A 21845-nucleotide genomic window follows, 5' to 3' on the forward strand; every position below is an offset into this window, starting at 1 on the left:
ATGTTTGGTTAGAAATATTTGGCATTACAAAGAAATTTATCTTTTCTTAGATTTTTGTGTCTGAGCCTGTGTAGTTATTGATAGTTTATATCTTTTCGCCTTATTTTTTGCTTTGGAAAACATACTCTTACAGGCATGCACCTTGCATTGGAATGATATTAAGAAGAGGTGGCTTTTTCTTAACTGTATTACACCTTATTTAATTTGTTATTATACACTTATGTTGCTTAGTTATATCTAAAACATTGTCTATAACTTCTACCGAAAGGAATTTGAACAAAAGGTGTCACCCAAAAATGTTATCTGATTAATATCAAGTCTTGGATAAGATATGTGATAAATAGACATGGTTGTTTGATTAAAAGCAATTTTTTTTAGAAAAAGAGCTAGGCAGTGGATCAACTTATTACTATAGGTCATGTTGCGTGAATATGTAAAAGAAGACAAAATTTGAAACAAAAAAGAGCTAAGCAACGGACCAACTTATTACTATAGGGATTTTTTTAGTGGTCTTTGGGTTATTCGGGTAAAATTGAATCCAAAAAATAACATTTGATTGCCAAACTGAAGATGGGTATTCGGGTTCGGGTATTAATAATAACTAGGTTCGGTTTTCTTGGATTTTTTCTGTCAGGTAAGATTTGATTACCAAACTGAAGTTGGAATCTTGATGGAAAGTAAAAGTGAGAGGAAGCCGTTGTTGGAGGTAAAGAAAGAGAATTTTAAAGAAACTAAGAAGCAAAGCAAATTGTATGCTTTAGTATTACTGCCAATGTTATTTGATTATGCATGTGGTCATTTAAGTTTTTGAGTTTGTTTTCCTTATTGTATGATTTTGTTCCCGGTACTTTCAATGCCAATGTTATTTGATCACGCATGTGGTCATTTAAGTCTTTGAGTTTGTTTTCCTTATTGTATGATTTTGTTCCCGGTGCTTTCAAAAACAGTGGGCTTCCACTATGCTTACACTTCATACTTGGAATTGAGTTTCAGACTTCCTTTTAAGGTTAATTATTATCTTTTAGTGAACATCCAAAGCTTCCTTATTTGGTCTACTGTTTCCTGCCCTGTTCATAAGGTAATGGGAATGTAGAAAATATAAATGCAATTGTTTTCAACATCCTAATAAATACTAATATCAGACAAATTTGCATATTGAAAACATTCCACTAGCTCCTTTTTATATTAAAATGATTCCAAAGGTATGACTTATCATAACTTAAAAATGTAGTTTAGTTTAACAAATAGAAATTCTACAAGTTCTTTTACATGTGATGCTCATTTAACAACTTAGTTTTATAATTTTGTGATTATGATAAAGTTTGAGTTCATATATAGTTATTTATTTCAGATGATGAGGTGAAATATGTTCTTGACTTAAACAATTGGTGTGATCCAAAAAATTATGGGTAATAGGCCCATTTGGCTATTCATCCACCATGGCGTGTCTTCTTAGGCGTATGGCAGAGGCGTCTTTGAGAATTCATGTACCCTGTTCGAGCTTGAAGAAATGTGCCGTTCCGTAATGTTTTATTATTTTTTAAATCAAATTATTATCGGGCTTAATAAACCTAATGACAAGTGGGCTAAATTCTAAACCATGATAAACAATTTGTAAATGGACCTATATTGGAATTGTTATGTGTTTACTATTTTTTAAAAATATTAACATATACATATATCGGATTTTTTTTTTACAAATCATGTGCCCCTCGAAGTCATGGGCCTTGTGCGGAGGTCCTCCCCGCACACCATCAAAGCCACCACTAGAGTATGGGTTGCGAAAACATTTTTATACAGAGATCTCATTATGAATTAAAAAGGAATTAGTTTTACATGAAAACTTTGAATACATATGGAGGCAAAGTTGGGATACTCTGATGAAACCGAACAAAAATTTGTGGTGGGAAGGGAAACAAGAAACTTAAGAGGTTCAAGTGTTGTTTATGTACTTTTAATTATTGAAAATTAAATTTTTCTAGTCCAGGATATTCCCAGGTGATAGCCTAGTATATATATAACCATCTATAGATTTTCATTGTTTTATGTGTATATATATAACCATCTATAGATTTTTCATTGTTTTATGAGTCCATGTGTGTGTACTTGGAGGTCCTCCAGCTATGGATGATTTCACCAAACACATCATAGAAAGCCACACCGATTTCATTTACGGTTACTCGGAGTGTCATGAAACCCTGACCATCGTAATAAAACTTCATTTCATTAGAGTCCCATTGGTTGACATCACCTTTCCATGCCTTTGATCCGCCTCCGCTTGTTAGAAATTGAAGTTGACTGCACATGAAGAAAGTTACTATCATCTATAAATGTTTTTTTTTTCTAGACTAGGAAAACTAGAAAATACTTACCCATTTTTACTACTGATGTGTTGTAAGCAGTGATCATGCCCATTTATGTAAAGATCCACATCATTTGCCTACAAAAACAAATTACTATTGGTAGTTAGCGTTACATGCGAATAGGCATATGCATGTACATGTAGATGCACCTACCTACACATATACGCTTAGTATAAGGCATATATCAATTGAATGGAATGATTATACATACCTTAAGGATAGGTAAAAGTTGATCGACAAGTTCTTGAGTGTTTCCATGATGCCCGGCGCTGAAAATTGTATGGTGGCCAATTACGACTTTCCACGTGGCACTTGATTCTTTAAGTGCCGTATCAACCTCCTATATATACAACAAAAGGGCAAGAATCAACAAAGACTATGAGCATGATTTTTTTCCACTGAAGCTAGTTTATAGTGCTCAAATGTCTCTTGTACGTCTCATTTTTGGGTCTGGGTCAAGTTGGGTCACATAAATAATGATAACTTCTCATTGCAACAAGTAAAACTAAGAGCTACAATGAAGTTATTGAGGTAATTATGACTTAGAAGAGGTGATACATCGTTCAATAATCATTTAAAAAGAAATTATACCAATCATCTCAACTGACGCGAATCTTACCAAAAGTTTGCATGTTTTGACCTTTTTATACCACAAGCTACTCTTATACAATTTCATACCCTTGAACAAACACCGCCTTAACATTTATATGAATGGAAAAGATACGTTTTTAGTTGGGATACTAAGCAATAAAAGTGTTTTAGTTGTGATTGTGTTAAGTAAATACTTTCTCAATATATGAATATGCAAGATGTGATAAGTGTTGTAATTTGTGATGGATTGAGATTGAAGGAGTCTTGATCACACCTTTAAAACATTTGATAGATATTCTTCCCGAGGGAGCACGCCTCTCCAATCGTATGTATGTTTTGTTTGATTGAAATATTTATCTTGAAATGGTGTTGTATCAACGAAGAAAAGTTCCACAATTCCTGAATAAAAACAATACAATATCATGCCAAAATGATCCCTGAGTTTAGGCCATTTTTGCCACTTTAGTCCAAAAACGAAACTTTTTGTATCTAGGTCACTAAATTTTCATTTTTGTTGTAACCTTTTTCATCAAATTGGCAAACTGAGTTAGAATTTTCTGTTAACTTCTCCCCTTTTGTCGTTTTCCTCATTTAAATGAAGGGTATAATCGTGATTTTATGGCATAATATATTTTAATTAAATGAGGAAAATGACAAAAAAAAAAAGAGAAATTAACAGAAAATTCTAACCCAGTTTGCCAATTTGATGAAAATGACAACAAAAATAAACTTCAGAAACCCAGATACAAAAAGTTTCATTTTTAGACTGAAGTAGCAAACGTAGACTAAACTCATGGACCATTTTGGTATTTTACTCTAAAATAAACATAAATATTAAACTCATGGACCATTTTGGTATATTTTACTCTAAAATAAACATAAATATTAGACATTGGTAGATTTGGCGTGTACTACGAATATTGATCCATCTAAAAGCAAATACAAATAGTAGATAGTGGTACATGTTTCACTCTAGAAAACTTGTTTTTTTACTCCATTAGAAATATTTTGGCTGAAGTAACTAATATCAAATTATTTATTAGCAACCGTTTATTTTACTTAGATAAATTAAAATATTGATAAATATTTTTTATATTTTCAAACACTCAAAAGTATGCTATTGTTAGCTTTTAAAAAATATAATAATCATATGAAATTATCTCAAACACTCTTTTTAACTATACAGATAACCATACCGCCAAAATGGTTGTGTATTTTTCACATAGTTTTGATATCTAGTGATTTATTTTGATAGGTGATTTTGCATAACATCTTTTTATAAATACACAACACACACACACATATGTGTGTAGACTATTTTACCATTATATAACAATTAAAATATTATTAAAATAAATCTAAACAGTTGTACTTATCTTACAAATCACCTATCATTTATATTTGTATTATCCAATTTTGCGGTTATAAAAATGTTATATTTATATTATTGTGGATCATACACATGTACAAATACATATAAAAATGTTATATTTATATTATTGTGGATCCTACACATGTACAAATACATTCACTTATATTCAGCTGTGCACGTGTAGTTTGTACTATGTTATAAAGTATTAAAAACAGTACAAATGATGTACCTGAATCTACAATAAATGATCTAAGACAAAGCCATTTACTGTCTTTGTGCGAAAGAACAGGACTCAGTTGTGCCAAGACATTGCCCCTGTAATCATGATTTCCCAACACTAGAACATATATACACATTACACAACATCAGATGTGTCATATAATTCATATTTTTAATACACTTAGGGTGGAACGGGCACCATTCAGTGACCCTTCGGTGAATGTCTTTACCGATCGGTGAGGCGGCGCCAGGGTGATTTCGGTGAATGGTGAAGGAGTGACATGGTTACTAGTCACAGATGAGAGGGGAGAGAAAGGGGTTAATGGTGAGCCTCACTTTTTTCCAACCAATCACACATTTATTTATTTTTTTAAATTTTTTCTAAATAAAAAATTGTTTGAGTAAAGCACCACTAGTTAATTGTAAAATGAGGAGTGAAGAGGGAAGTTAACCTGATATGAGATTATTGGATATGAAAAAAGTTTACCACCCCCGTTTGAGGAGCACCCTTTCAACCTTTACCAAAAATTAATATATAAACAACACCAATGTGTCATATAGTATATCTGTGGATTAATGTGGTAAGATATTAATTTATAAATTTTATTTAGCAAAAAATTAAATTATTTAATCCCATTTCAATTTTTTTAAAATGTTTTAAGCTTGTTTAAAATAGTCATTGTGGATGTTTAAAGAACATGTCATGTTTAAAATAGTCAAGGGTCTAAAATGTTGATGTTGATAATGATAATTATTTAATTGTGGTATGAATTTATATGTAAAGCGACTTGAAATTGATAAGTCATCAATGTCAATAAAATAGCATATGCATAGTCTTCACATACGTATACTAGAAAATTGCTAATATTTCTACCAAAATTTCCTACGTATTTCCTACGAATGAAAATTCTAACACTTTTCTCATAAAATTTCTACGAACAAGAAAGGGTCTTAGTTTTGTGACAAAAAAACGAGCATGCGTAGGAAAAGTGTCGGAATTTTCCGACATATTTCCGACAGAATTTGTTTTTTAATCATTAGTTGGAAATGCATAGGAATCAGCGTGCATAGGAAAAGTGTCGGAAATTTCCAATGGAGTTGTTTACATTTTCACAATTAGTAGGAAATGCGTAGGAATCCAATAAAATAAATAAAATTAAAATATATTAAAATATAAAGTTTTATTATTTAAAAAATTATATGATATTTTTATAAAAAAATATTAATATCCATAGAAAATGTGTAGGAAAATACCAATACAAAAAAATTGTATTGGTTTTTTTTATAATATTAACTCTAAGCTTCTTGCACAAAGATTACTAGATTATATTTATTTAGATTTGTAAAACAAGATATATGAATCTTACCAGAGTACCATTGTTTTTGCAAGCTAGTTGCCGTATATATTTGAGTAAACGACTCATCAAATAACGAATCTTCCACGTCAATCAATCCATCATCATAAAAGTTGTCTCCAGTTGATAAAATGAAGTCGACATCCATTTTTTCTCCTACTTTTCCCATCTTAGAAATAACCCAAAATTAACAAAACTTACAAGAAAACATTAAAAATATATGTTTATTATTTTTAGGGTTAAATCTGAACAAAATTACATGATTAAATTATTATTTGAAGGTATTACAGATATCCTTAAAACAATAAAAGTTATTAGGAAAAATAACATTTGCTGAATGTATTACCTTAAAACAATAAAAGTTATTAGGAAAACTAACATTTACTGAATGTATTCATTATACATGAATGCATCAATATATTTAAAAGAGAAAAAAACTCACCTCCACATTGTTTCCCACTGCCTCATTCCAACACGAATGCACCAACTTTAATATATTTACTTTTTTGTTATATTGATAAGTACAAAGTTAAGAAAAATGGGGTGATGGTCTATTGGGAAAGACAAACACTAGTACATAATTGATCAAAAGATGCTATGAGTGTTTTCAAAAGATGCGGTTCTTCTCTTTAACCGCATCTTATAGGTGTTTTGAAATAGATTTATGTTTGTTTTGAAAAAAGCATGGGCCAAAAGATGCGGTTTTTATGTAACCGCATCTTATAAGTGTTATGAAAAAAAATATAGAACCCAAAGATGTGGTTCTAAGACCACATCTCTTGAATAATGGTAATAAATAACTAATAATAAAAAATGGGTATTAAGTAAATAGTAATATTGACTAATAAATAATAAAAAATAAATAAATACTAATTGTACATGTATTATTTTTTTTATTAATGATACTAACTAACAGAATATAAAAAAAGTTCCGTATATAATATTCATAGAAATAAATAAATAACTTTCTTTTGATAAAATAATTATTTTTTCATAATTACAAATATTTATTTTTTATTTATTGATTCATTATATATATATATATATATATATATATATATATATATATATATATATATATACGTGCTTAGTTATTTATATGTATTATGTATGCATACTAGGTGATACTCCGCCTGTGTTGCGGGGCGATGGCCGAATAATTATCAACCAATTAAAAAACAGTACTATAGTTTTGCTAGAAAAAAAAGTAAAAAAAGTGTTAGGTAGCTCTTTGACCTGCCAATGTGGGAGTGCCATGCAGCAACCTGACACTATTGACTATTCCCCAACACACCTTTTAAAGAAACCAAAATGATTGCAATACTATATTTTTTAATTAAGGCCAAAATAGTAATTTTTGGATGGGGTAAAATCGTAATTTACCAAAAACTAAAGCGATGTCAATACTGTAATTTTTAACCAGGGGCGAAATCGTAACTTTAAACATAGGGCAAACTCGTAATTTTAAACTGGGGTAAAATCGTAATGTACCCGAACCAATAAGAAAGTGCCAAGTAAATATACAATCGGAAAACAGAAAAAAGGCCACCGCCCTTTTCCTCCACTTATTGTAAACAACTATTCCTATCTTGGTTTTGTTGTTATGGAGAATATGTATATGTTAGTGTATGTATATGTGTACATGTCGATATATCGTTAAATGATTAATAAATGAGGTTTAAACATATGTCGATGATCACGTGCATGTTGCTTACACATATAGCGATGATGGTCAACTAAGGTTGTTCATGCTACATTTGTGTAAATGCTACATTTGTGTAAATGCTACATTTGTGTAAATGAAGGTCGTTTAGGATGATTAATGGTCCATTAGGATGACTGACATGTCAATTAGGGAAAATGGTGCTCAACTAGGGTTGTTCACGCTCCATTGTTTTTTCAATGAAGGACGTTAAGGATCATTAGTGGTCCATTAGGATGATTGATGGACCAATTAGGCCAGTGTTGGTCAACTAGAGCTGTTCATGCTATATTAGTGTCAATGAAGGTAGTTTAGGATAATTAATGGAGGTCATTTAGGATGATTAGTGTTCCATTAAGATGGTTGATAAGTCAACTAGTAATGGTGGTAAATAATATGTCAAACCAGTGACAAGATTTCCCTAAATAATATCATGACCTGATATCTGACTTGTTTTTGGAAATAAGAATCTGTTAAAATACATTGACCTTATGAAGGGTATGTATATTACAGCATATGAAATATATGATTATATAGATATGTATATCTTTAAGGAATTCCAAAAGTCAAGTAAGAATAAAGCACAAGCATATGTGTCTAGATTTCTTTATCAGGAATTTCTTTTCCGATATCAAACATTATTCCGTTTGATCAATTGTCTCGTAGCTCATTTGACAAAATAAGCAATGAGAACCCATTAAGTTGGGACACCATCAAAAGTGTAAAAATTTCCAAATGCGTTACCATAAACTATTAACGTAAGTAAGAAACGTATAAAGTTGTGTTAGTGCACAAGAAAACACATAAAACTTAAACTATACAAATCACAGACATCGAAGTATATCACACACAAACTTAAACCCTAAGCGTAAATAAGAACTGTAAATACGAAATAGTTGCCTAACTATTTCCCAAAAACGTTAAACCCTAAGCCAAGGCACGACCGTCCGGCTAATAGAAGTTAGTACGTGTAAGTCGTCACGCAGCATGTTATTTTGGGATTGACTGTTTCAAGACGCACTTCTGTGAGTTCATGTCCCCCTTTTCTGTTAGTTGTTTTCAGTTTTTATACTTAAGGGGTGAAATACATGTTACCATGATTACGAATACGTTTTACATGGTATGGTTAGCGTAAGGAGGGTTACTACTTAGATCATGTGAGTGAGTAGGCTGAAACTGGAAGCCATTAATCCTCATTGTAGGACCGAGGGTCATTAGCGGTAGGGTCTATAGTGTTTGCCCAGTCGTTTTTTGGGTGGAGGTGCTCACCGGATTGAGTTGCAGGTTCATCGGAAAGCCATTTTGGTCACCAGATTGGTGTGGCAGTTGTGGAGGTGGAGGTGATGGTGTTGTGATGTAAGAGAGAGAGAGAGGGGGGCGGTGGTTACAGGGGGTGCGAGAGGGTGGTGGCAGGTGGTGGTGCTTGGCGGCGAGAGGGGGGTGGTGGTGGTGGTGGTGAGTTCGGTGGTCAAATATGTGGTGGGGATGAAGGGTTTAAATAGGGGTAACGAAGATTTATTTTTCATTATTTTTATTCAGTTGTGAGTTATAATAATTACAAAATGCCCAAAATGCCCCTGAGAATAAAGAAAAATAGAAGGGTTTAAGTAGGAGAATCTGGCCAAATTTGAAATTTGGACCAAAATGGCAACAAAAACCAAACCACAGGGCCTTGAATGTAAAAAGTTTGAAATTTGAACTAAAGTGGCAAAACTGGCCAAACCTCAGGGACCAAAATGACAGTTTACTCTAGAGTATAATACTAAAATATGGTTAAAAATAATTATTATTTTAAATAATAAAAAAATAATTTAGATTTCTCACCCAAAATGAAATTTCCCGCCACTACCCCTAAATTCTTTGATTTCCCTCTCAGTTTTTCCCCAAATCTGAACTCCCCGCTATTATCCCTAAAATTTTCATCTAAACTTTTTTTATTCTCAAATCTTTTCACACACAACTACCACTAGGGTTCCACAGAGTAGAACCCAAAGAAAACAAAGAAGAATGAGAGAATCCTAGAGCATTCTCATTCCAAACGACTTGATCCTTCTTCCTCGAAGATAAATGGAGTTCACTTCCAGCCACCGTGTGCCGCGGTTGTCGTTTCAGACGAAAAAAAACAAATGTAGAAACTATATGATTTTCGATGACCCGTCGAAACTTATGTGGTTCCTTCCGTTTCGTTGAATTGCTTTCTCTCTGAACGCACAATAACCACTGGAGGTGACGAATTAGAAGATTATTTGTTATACCGAAAGACAAACGTGGATCACTTATAAATATAGTTCTGATTCACTTCATAACTAGGGGTCTTCATTCAAGTTCGATTTCATATGATCCAATGTAAGTTTAGTTAACCCTACTGTTTTTAATCTAATTGTGTGTTGTTCATCAAGTGTTACTAGTTCAATTTAGATATGTATCAGTATTGTGTATCTGTTTTGGAACTCCAATCCATCCTCTAAAATGCAAGAATGATATCAAGGTCTCTTCCTTTTTTCTTAGTTTTTATCTGCCTTAAACTGAATGGTTCTATTAATTTCGATTTCAAGCTTACAATTTCTATTATTCAATCATAGTTTCTGTAGTTTTTTTTTTGGCAACAAGGTAACATGTGAAATCAAACAAGGAATCTAATGGTTGATGTAATTTATGGTTAACTCGCAGGATGTTGATGAGGGAATATAGGTTCTGGAGAGGAAGGGTTGAAGATGGATATGAAGACCAGGTTAAAAAATCATCCAACAATAGATTTTAGTAACTGTTTATTAGATGTTAGGACTTTAGAGTTAAACTTCAATGAGCCATAAGCCTATAACCATCGTGAATACAACAATAAGTTATTATTTTATGACTTAGGGGGTGTTTGGGTTAGCTTATTTTGAAGCAACTTATGACTTATTAACTTATAAAAGTTAATAAGTTGTTTCTTAAGTGTTTGGGTTAGCTTATTTTAGAGGATTTTGTGTGTGTGAGAAGTCATTTTTGAGAAGTCAGAATTTCTGACTTCTCACTTATGACTTATATAAGTTAATAAGTCGTTTTGAGAAGGAATGCCAAACACCCACTTAAACTATTTTGACATTGTCTTTATGTTGTGGATATGGACACTACATATCTTATGACTTTGGGCTTATGTATGTATGGGTATTTTCCCATAGCCAGAACCTTTGTTGGTTGTACACTTTTGGGATGTGTTCCCACTGACACTTAAAAATAATAATAATAAAAAGAAACAGAAAAGGAGTAACACAAGCCCATAATTTGCAATCAAGACAAGCATTTGGGACTTTGGAGTTTGGACCGTAAGAATATCCGAAAAGGAGTATCCCAGGCGAAGGGGAAATCGTCAACTGTAAAGCCGCACGGTGAGACGATAACACACAAAAAATGGTGATGGCGTGTGCAGTGGCGGGTACTGGTTTTTGAATTTACATTCAGTGATTTTCGTGACCGGAAATGCCAAAACGCTCGAAGAAGTTAAAGTTATTTTAGGGCAATCAATCCCTTTTCGCAACCAAGTGTTAAACTCGACTGTATGTATATTCTTCACTTATAATGCTCTAATTTTCATCCAACAACTTTTTATTATTATTATTATTATTATTATTATTATTATTATTATTATTATTATTATTATTATTATTACTTTCTTTTTAATTTTTTTTATGTTATGGTTGATTGATCAGTAACGGTGTTGGAACATCAAGGCGACCCAGAAGATCGAGCTCGTTTAGCTACTAATCAGGCCCACTAATTACTCAATACTCGTATTCTATAATTTATATTAGTAATTATTAAAAGTTTTAGTTTTAATGATATGGGAATGTGTGTAGGTGAAAGGACGAGTGTTGGTTAAGTACACATGTTTCTGTTTCAATGCTCACAAGGGACTCCGTGGTAGATTTAGTTCATACAATTGGATAGAGAAGAGGATTAGAGTTGATATGAAGATCAATTAACTAATATAGTATGATCTGTTGTTTTGTTTACAGGGTCTTACATGTAACTCTCTATTGTCTGCACTTGTTTGATTGTTCTGGTTCTTAAGGTGATGTTTTATGACTTCCTGTCAATGTCTTTTATAAACACATTACTCACAAGTTTAACTATTTATAATTCATTCAAACCTTGTTTATATAAATTTTATATCTAAAAGTAAGTATTGTGGTATTTGAGTGCAATTTGTCAATATAAAGTTGTTAAAGTTATGTACTTTTACGTTTAATTAATAACAAAAGTTTTGTTTAATAGCCTCGGTTAAGTCCTACCCCGTACCATTCAATATTGTTTGTTATGACATTTGAATTAAAGATTACGTTATATACATATGCATACTTGTATATACATTTGAAGCTTCATTTTCTTAATGTAACTTTATGTTTTATTAGGCAACTTTTATGGTTTCGGTTGCAAGTATGAATTGAAGACATTGGTTTGGGTTGCAAGTATGAAGGCATCGTTCGGGAAGTTATTGTATATCACTTTCATCTTTAGAGATACATGTATTTGTGTTACTTTGAAACTTTTATAATTTCGTGTTACTTTGAAACCTTTGTAATTTATATTCTTGGGTTATTTTATATTGGTTTTAATTTAATTTTGTTTTTATATATTTTATTTTTATTTTTAGATAATTTGTTTATAATGAGAATTTATTGGATTTTTTATTAAAATTTTCTGTAATTTGAACAAAAATGTTTTTTTTAGCTTACACGCCAAGTGATGCGGTTCAAGAACCGCATCTTTGAATATATTGGGAAAAGGTAGTTTTTGCTTAAATTGTCAAAAGATACGGGTCTAAAACCGCATCTCTTGAACCCGCATCTTTTAGCTTATAGCTATAAGATGCTTAGCCATAAGATGCGGGTCTAAAACCGCATCTAATAGCCAATTTACCCGCATTATTTGATCACTTTTGTACTAGTGAAAGTCTTTAAACATCTTGAGAGAGAGAGAGGTCTTGAGTTCAAGTCGTACAGACGATAGAAATAAAAGAAATTTGCCATTAAAAAAAAAGTCTAAAGTTAAGCCATGAAAATGACTCAACATGTAATCATCACTAGATCGTTCTCGTTAATCTGAAATCATTAGAAATTTGCCGTTAAAAAATAAAGTTTAGACTAATGGGTGGTGGTCCATTGACAAAAGCAAGGTCTTTAAACGCTTCTACTTCTACTTTTGAGTTTCTTATGCTTAAATCTAGCTTTTTTTAAGGATAACTTTATATAATATATAAAAAGACCATACTAGCAAGATGCTAGAATGGCCAAAGACAACATACAAAGAGATTTCAAAGTTACACCACTTAACACCAATCTAAATCAACAAAGCCTGAGCTATTTTTTAACCACACGAAAAGGTTTGTTTTAATTTCCTCCATAACTTTCTCTGGTGATCATATCTCGCTTTTCATAAAGACCATATCGTGGTTAATATGATAGTTTTCTTATAAAGCTTGATTTTGTTCCTTAAACCTAACTTTTTTTTCATAGTTAATACTTTGGTTCGTTTTCTACTCTTTTATTACCCGTATAATTTTTATACACTTTATTATTTTTAAATTTCATGCTATAACATTAAATGCGTATTTTCTTGTCCGGTATTTTAATATTTGTTTTGAAACTTCGTTCTAAAAGGTGTTTGCATTTAGCGATTCACATGGTGCGTTAATTTAATTATACATTGCAGATTTTTTAGCGATTCACATGGTGCGTTAATTTATTATACATTGCAGATTTTTGTGACCATAAAACCAACAGATGTAATGTGTGGTCAAGTGGATTTTGAAGTTATATTATACAAATCATAAGTTTGTTTTTTTTATTCGTATATAGTATTGTCGTATATATTATAAAAAAGAATTTCGCAATAACTGGTAAGAGAAAATTTTGGTGTTTCAAGTAATCTACGTTTAATTCATGTGTTCCCCATTAGTTTCTAGGTACCTGATGATGATGGGAGACTAGGCGGAGATCACTAGTTCGATCCTTGAATTGAGTGGGTTTTATCTCACCGCATTGTCATGCCTTTAGGCGAGTGTTCACAGGCTTCGGCCCTAGGGAAGGGTTTCCCCAGTTTAAAAACGAGTGTAACCCGATATGATAAATTTCGCCAGTAGCGTATTTGAAAAATTTGTTGACGTTAAAAAAATAAAAAAAAATGGTTATTTTAAAAGTTGTATCGCACTTGGAATCGAAAAGACGCAACCTAATAATTCACATGTGCTTACTTTTCAAAAAAAAAATATAATTCACATGTGCTTATATTAATTGCATGTCATAGATTTTCTTTGCCATAAAGCCCACATGTTATATGTGGTTGTGTGGATTCCACGTATCTTTAATAGACTTTTTTAAGAGTTAATTTTTTTAATCCTCTGTTTTGTCTTAGAGACTTGAACCTAAGGCATTCATTTTCTCTAAATATGTATTTTTAAAAGTTTTATCTTTGCTAATAGACCATCACTTCATTGATATCTTTCATAGACTTAATTCAAATTTTGTTATTATGCAAAACTAGAGATGTTAATGGGCTGGGTTTGGGCAAGATATTCATAATCTCATATTCATACCCAGTTGTAGGAGGTCAGCTTTATTGGGGCCGGAGAGTGTCGGTAGATCTCACTGTTTTTTCGCTCGTAATGTTAATTTTACTAAAAATTTTCAAAAAAATTTTTATAGTTTAAAATATTGGATTTCAATAGTCCTTCCCCACCGATATTGATTTTGAGAGTCCAGCCCCTACGGAGTTTTTATTTAAGCTCCGCCATTGCCCTATTATAAAACCATGTCTCATACCCAAATCAATACCTGTCGGGTATTTGTTAGGGTCAAGTATGGGACATACCTGCGTGTATCAGGTATACTCGTTAATTTGTTAAAAGATACCAATTAGGATTTTCAAATACATTTTTTTACTATTATAAATTAAAATATACATTAAACACATATAAGTTTTATCATAAATAAATAATAATATTATAATTTTTATGTAGTTTTATTTATATACTTCATAAACACACAACAGATAAATAATATTATCAAATAGATATTACAAAACATTTTTTTTTTCACATAGTAAGTCAGGTTATGGGAAAATAAAAATATAGATAAAAAAATTTTCAGGTATATATATATATATATATTATATACATATGTACATGTGTGTTCATGGACACAAGTGTTATACAGTAGCTTGCTGCCAAACAAAGTATATAAAAAATTTGATTGGTAAATTATAAGCAGCCATATAACTCGAGATAAAATTGATGTGAGAAATAAAAATTACCTGAAAAGCAACATGGGATTGGTTGTATAATCCTCTCCTTCCCCAGTCACCGATCACCAAAATGTCAAGAGACCCATCGGCTTTCGTCGGCAAGTGCTCGAATCGTTGAAGCTCTGCCGCCACATTAACGGTAGCAGCCACCGCGTAAACCACCAGAAGAATGGTGGTGTGGATTTTATTCTTCATAGCTGTCATGGTCAGTCTTGTAATTTTGCGCAACTGTACTTGAGTGAAGTTTGTTTGGAGTTTGGGGCCTCTTATATAGAGTAGTTACCGTGTTGAATGGAAACTAGAATTACGATTTTAGCCTTCTAAAGATAGCAAAAAGAGTAAATTTCAAAGTTCGTCCTTTATGTATGTCATATATTACAAAGTATGTCCTTTATCTTTAATAAGCTCAGAAAACATCCTTAATGTTTGAAAAACCAATCAGGTTATGTCCTTTACCCTAAACCTTGTTTGTTTTCCCAGTTAAGTTAGGTCACATGAGAAGCACATGAGGGCATTAATGTCATTCTACCTAACAATTAATGTGCCCTGTTATAAAAACCCTAAACCCCAACATCATCTTCTCCATCTTTCAATCACCTGCACATAGCTAACCCTAATCCCCCAATTCGTCCACCACCAAAACCCACCTGCCACCACCACTGATTTGCCATCACCACCACTTCACCTGCCACCACCACCGATCTGTCTCCTCTCTCTTCACCCACAGAGCACCACACTCACAGACAAACCAACAAACCTTAATCTCCTTTAAAATTCTCATCTGCGAATTTAATCAAATAGAATTTCTAATGAAGAAAAGGAGTATAAATTTCAATAAAGTAGATAATTCCGATAAAAATCCAAGACGACTTCCGAAATTTTATACAATCTAACCCCTGCTTAGACAATGTTCATATTATTCCGATAGAAATCCAAAACGATACGACATGGTCACTACTATCGTCTCCGGCGAACCACCACCGCCACGTTCTTGAGTCTCCAGCGAAGCAAAACAACCAAAGTTCATATACGATCTATTCCACCATCGTCTTGTTGCACCGCCGCCGTTCAGATATGACCGGAGAATAATACAGATCTGAAAGCTTCGAAGTTTAACCACATATTTGAAAGGTTCAGAAAAAAATACAGATCTGAAAGCGGATCAGTAAACGACGATGGTTATTCGAGATGGCGGCCCGGATCTAGTGGTTTTCCATCTAGACACCACACCTGACGGTGGCTAAGGATACAGGTAGGGCTACAGCGTCAGATTTAGTTATGTTTCAGGTTGCCGGAAGTGGTGGCCGGAAAGGTGGCGTTAATCGGTTGTCATGGAGAAAGAAAGAGACAGAGATGAATATGAGAAAGGAAGGTTAGAGAGAGGGAGAGAAAGAGAGAGTTAAGTGAAAGAAAGAAAATCAGTTTAGTGGATTTAATTTATTTTTTATACATGTTTAATTATAGAATGACATTAATGCCCTCATGTGCTTCTCATGTGACCTAACTTAACTGGGAAAACAAACAAGGTTTAGGGTAAAGGACATAACCTGATTGGTTTTTCAAACATTAAGGATGTTTTCTGAGCTTATTAAAGATAAAGGACATACTTTGTAATATATGACATACATAAAGGACGAACTTTGAAATTTACTCTAGCAAAAATTATTTGTTCCACTATTTATGCTTTTTTGTTGGTTTGTGTAATTGGCATCGACTTGAGGCTTTTACAATTCATTCATTCATTCATCAAAGTAATAATTGTTGTAATGGTGGCCCCAAGGGTACATCAAGATGGTCAAGTGGTATCTTCCTCAATTAAGTGGTTGTAGCTTCAAATTATGCTAAGTTTATATTTGATAATTTTAAGAGCAAAATAAGTGTAGAGTAGAGATTGTGTTTTTTTTGCCAGTAAAAAAGGTTAAGTTGTAACGCTTAAATAGAATATTGATAATAGTTATGTAAAACTTTTAGATTGCAACAAAAAAAATAGAGTTAATCACGGTGTTTGTTAAGCTGCAGTTTGTTGTTAAGTGCTAAAACTTGAGATCCAATTGTGAGCAAAATCGAAGTATATAGGAGTAGTGATAGTTTGTTGTTCAAAAACAAAACACGGTGTTCACTATGTAGTTTAGCGAAAATCTCGCTTTCAGTTCAAAATAGACAAGTTGTTTGTTAAGCTCCAGAAACTCCCAATGCTAAAGGTTCAAATCCAATTATGAGCAAAGTCGGAGTATATAGGAGTATAGTTTGTTTGGTATTAAAGAAAATCACGATGTTTGCCATGTGGTTTAGCGAAAATCTCGCTTTCCGTTCAAAACAAGTTTTGTGATTTTTATTTTGTATTATTATTTTAGTCTCTGAGACCAATATTGTTAATTATAACGGTGTTAATGTCATTTTATGTTAGAAACAACCTTTTTTATGCAGAAGCTACAAGCTTATAATAAATAAACAAATGTTTGAACAAATCAACTTGAACATGTAACATCCTGAATTTCTGTTATAAAATATAATAATAAAATAACATAATGTTTGAAATGTTTGTTATGGTGTCTAAGGGGGTGTTTGTTTTTTCTTCAAACATCTTCAAGGGGGGCTGATATCTGCAGGCGCGCAGACGTTACCTTTGAAAACTGTTTGTTTTTTTCTTTAAACAGATCTGAACTCAGCTTTTTTCATCTTAAAAATAAGCTATGGACCCCTTACTTAAAACATCTTCACACCTCCCTCTTCTCCTCCCTCAAACATCAGCCCCTCCCACCGCCGCTCCTCCTCCTTCTCCGACCTCCCTCTTCTCCTCCGGCGACCCACCTCCTCCTCCGGCGACCTCCCTCTTCTCCTCCGGCGACCTACCTCCTCCGGCGACTTACCCCTTCTCCGACCTCCACCCTCCTCCGGCGACCTACCTCCTTCTCCGGCGACCTCCCTCCTCCTCCGGTGACCAGCTCTTTCTCCGACCTCCCTCTTCTCCTTCGCTGGATCGAAGCGGAATGTGAATGTTTCGTCATTTTTGATGTGCTTCAGACCGGTATCAACTTATAAAAACAAACAATCTTATATTTTCAGCTTGCAGGTCTTTAGACCACATCTTCAGTTGCAGACATAAAAACAGATGAAATCAGCTTGCAGACAATTTGTGTCTGCGAAAACAAACAGCACCTAAAATAATTATTCTAATAGTGTACCAAAGTGTTATGTTTTGAGGCTGAAAGTGTAAATTTAGCTTCAATGATCAAAACTCAACATTTCAAATTAGAGGGGCGAAAAATCCAAACTCAAAAGAAAAAATCTTGATGGAAGCTTGTATACAGGTCAATTATGGCTATTTAACTTCACACACATGTCAATGTTAGGTAAGCTATTAGGGTGTCAGGAGTGGGGTGCGGGGAGGAGTGGCAAACTAGTTTACCACTCGGTAAACACCACCACCAACAAAGTTTGCCGCTTCCAAGTTTACCAAGTCGGTGGTGTGATGCCGATGCGGTGAAGTAGAGGGTGTGTGTGGTGGGGTGGGGTCCATTCCTATCTCAACCAATCACAACTTTTTTCTTTTAAAAAAAATAGTTTACCACTTCACCAAGTGTCTAAACCATTGCCAGCAATTTTCAGCAAAGTTTAAACACTTTTGCCTGATTGACATGACGAGCTCTGATTGGTCGGTTTTTTAGTTTACCACTCCAAAGTGTTTAACCACTCCTTACACCCTTAGGTATAAGGAGTGGTTAATCATTTGAGAGTGGTAAACTTAAAAATCAATTAATGAGAGTGTGTCACGTCATTCAGTGAAAAGTGTCTAAACTATGCTAAAAAGAGTTGACAATGGTTAGACACTTGCTGAAGTGGTAAACTTTTTTTTATTTTTTATTATTTTTAATTTAAGATAAAATGAATAAAACATCAAACTTTTACAAATAAAAAAAAAAACATCACATAAAAATCTATGTTTAAAAAAACTAAAAATTACAAGGCCATCCATATTTTTTTGCGATCTCAAGTTTTCTAGCGAGTGTGATTTCCAACATCGAAGGATGAACATTGTCGTGAGGCCGATTAAACGTCTCCAAGTCCTTGTCGTACATTGTTTGCCGCAACGCCTCTCTTTGCTCATTCGCCAAGGTCAAGTATTTTTCTTCTCGTATACGTTTAATATCCATCAACTCTTTTTTCATGGCCTTGTATTCTTCGAATCTACTGGTTATATCTCTTGGATCTTCGTTTGTTGAAGACGGCCCTTTGTTCTTTTTCTCCTTTCTCTTTTGTCGTCTTGGCGAGGGATCCTCGTTTATGTCGGGAATTCCGCTCGAGACTTCGGCATTCGGTGTATCCGCTCTATAATTTCCTGAATCTGAAGACTTTCTTTTTTGACTTGAGCCGGAGCTTTCTTCACCCAATAAGGGTACCGGCGACCACTTTTGATTTGTTCTAACAACCTCCCAAGCCGCAATATGAGCAAAGTCATATCCTTCTTTGCTTTTGTAATCCTTTAGCGCTTGCTTCATTACAAAAGCATCATCACTCCCGCTAGGACGTAAACGATCCTAAATTAATAAATTATCAACAACTTAATCCAAATACTTCATTAAAAAAATAAACCGTGTATAAATAATAAAGTATACCTCTTGATGATATAAACCGTTAAATGTGTTCAATTTTGTTTGCATCGCGAGCCATTTTGATCGAACTAGGTGGTGGGTTTGGTTACTTCCTCCAACCGTTTGATTGAAGTGGTGAAGGGGTATGGTCCCAGATCTCGCACCAACATGGCCGTGAGTGACCATTACCCTTATCAAGAACCCCCACCGGCAAGAACTTATCTGTGTCCGTGCGGGCACGCGCGAACACAGCAGTCGAATCTAATCTGTCAAGTGATGAGAAAATGAATGTACACATAGCGATGCGGCCTGGCACCGCATCCTATGGACATTTCCTTACCTTGTGTATGAAAATGGGTGTACACATAGCGATGCGGCCTGACACTGCATCCTATGGACAATTTCGTCACGACAAGGGATCTGAACAACAGCAACAGTCACCACAAGTGGCGACGCGGCCTGGCACCGCATCCCGCAGTCTTGGCCAGAGTGAGAACGCGGAAACGACAGTTACCGCAGGCAGCGATGCGGCGCGGCACCGCATCCTGCCCACGAGGCAAGTGGGACTGACACCACAGAGCAAGTGGCACCAATGACAGTTGCCTGTCAGCCCATACGTAAGCAACAGACTGACACCGCAGTAACACGTGGCTTCACCTCCGCGACCGACAAGCCTGACACACTTGCAAAGGGTGGCGCGTTGTCAGTCTAGCCACTCAACCACCCTCCATCACTCCTCCGCTATAAATACCCATCCCGGACCAGGTATGAGGCATCGCTTATCAACTCTCTCACTACTACTACTATTACACACTTTGCTTCTCAAGCAAATTACTAATTCTCACGCCGGAGAGTGGTAACAAGGAGCACCCCCACCCCTTTCTCCTTGTTACGAGTCACGGTGTGTTTTCGTTATGCAGGAGACAGACTAGCGGGCGATCCAGCCACCGATCCTCGGAAAGAAGGGATTAACCCTACTTGACGAGACCAGTGAATTAACCTCTCTTGGTTAACCACTGTTTCATCATTGGCGCCTACCGTGGGGAAATAACCAATGTAAAGGGGAAATAACCAATATCCTCATATACCCACGAGCACACGTGGAACATGCGGAGATGACACACACGAGCCCGCACAGGTGTGTCAGATATTCAGAACCAGCGTTGTTCTTTGGACTGCGAAAACCGCTTCTCAGGAACAGCAAAACCGCATTAACTTGAAGTTCTTCAAGCTTCAAATCTCTCGTGTCTGGTTCACAACCACAGAGGGGACGTAAACAGCTTCTCCATAGGGAAAAGGATAAGCATGATGAGCAACCGCACATCAGCAACCCTGACTCCTGATCCTTCAAGAGCTACATCAAAGGGTAACACTCTTTTAAAGCGAGTCTTCTGCTACAAACCGCAGACACTCATGAGTAGCTGCGGCGAAACATAGCTACGCGAACGGTAGCTATGGAAGAGCCATGACTAAGTCATCACACGGATGAGCAAAGCTACTTCCAGAAAAACTGCTTTCCAACTAAGCGTGAAGGAAAGTGGCTACATAACGAATGCGGACGAGTTTCACCCAGATTCCTAACTACCTAGGGTACTCTCCTTGAGCAAAAAGCCAAGCAACCGTGGTAACAAGTCTGCTTATGACTTTGTTTGCCCTCGACCAGGTAGCCAACATATCTCCATATAGACCTTGGAGATATGAATGGTGTAAATCTTTTATTTTATATAGACAGTAAAATAACGCCAAGACACCACGGACAAATGATAAGGAAGTTTCACCTTCAACATAAGAAACTAGTTATTAAAGTCATTAATACAAAACCAAATAAAAAGTGCGAAAAGATTAAAAATAAAAAGTATTACACTAAATGCTTGTCTTCACCAAGTGATGTAAGAGACTTAGGCAAACATGGCCTTTGATTGTCAAGAACTCTTACTATCAATCTTGGATCCCGAGACTACTACACACACTCTATGATGGATGATGGATGATGGTGGTGGATGTGGGTTGTGATGGTGGTGGTGGGTGGGTGAAGTGTGAGAGAGGTGGTTTGTCAAGGGATGCCTTTGAAGTGAACCAAGCGCCTCTTTTTATAGCCTGCACAGAAGCCCGGACACGGCCCCGTGTCCATCCATCTTCTCTTTCTTCATTAAATGCAGTTTGTCTGCATTAGTTGACCACGCCCCCATGTCTGCTGGGCACGGCCCCGTGTGCATAAGCGTATCTGTACTATCAAGATTTGCTTGGATTCTGCGAATCTTAGCGTTGACCACGGCCCCGTGTCCGCTGGGCACGCCCCCGTGTTGGGAAATAGAAGCTTTTACAACTTTATCTTTTCTGTAGACACTTGGGCACGCCCCCGTGTTC

At 34.8% G+C, this 21845-nt stretch overlaps 1 protein-coding gene and 1 long non-coding RNA gene across 3 annotated transcripts; one reads left to right on the plus strand and one right to left on the minus strand.

Annotated features, from left to right (window-relative positions):
- Positions 1–1938: 1938 nt before the first annotated feature.
- Positions 1939–15138, minus strand: LOC110872925 (purple acid phosphatase 8). 2 transcript variants are annotated; one of them, XM_022121832.2, is made up of 7 exons: positions 14896–15138; positions 5913–6069; positions 4556–4663; positions 3229–3353; positions 2575–2703; positions 2373–2440; positions 1939–2298 (listed from the first exon to the last, which is right to left on the minus strand). In XM_022121832.2, the coding sequence occupies exons 1-7, from the start codon at positions 15088–15090 to the stop codon at positions 2085–2087; spliced, it is 996 nt and encodes a 331-aa protein (XP_021977524.1). In that variant the 5' UTR covers positions 15091–15138; the 3' UTR covers positions 1939–2084. The 2 variants fall into 2 exon arrangements, with proteins under 2 accessions (XP_021977524.1, XP_035832172.1); XM_035976279.1 differs by lacking the exon at positions 14896–15138 and adding an exon at positions 6343–6683.
- Positions 9449–12205, plus strand: LOC110872926. Its single transcript, XR_004864487.1, has 2 exons — positions 9449–9948; positions 10273–12205. It is a non-coding gene; the product is annotated as an uncharacterized LOC110872926 (long non-coding RNA).
- Positions 15139–21845: the final 6707 nt, after the last annotated feature.

Source organism: Helianthus annuus, chromosome 8 (assembly GCF_002127325.2).
Source record: "Helianthus annuus cultivar XRQ/B chromosome 8, HanXRQr2.0-SUNRISE, whole genome shotgun sequence".
In the NCBI taxonomy this organism is placed as follows: domain Eukaryota; kingdom Viridiplantae; phylum Streptophyta; class Magnoliopsida; order Asterales; family Asteraceae; genus Helianthus; species Helianthus annuus.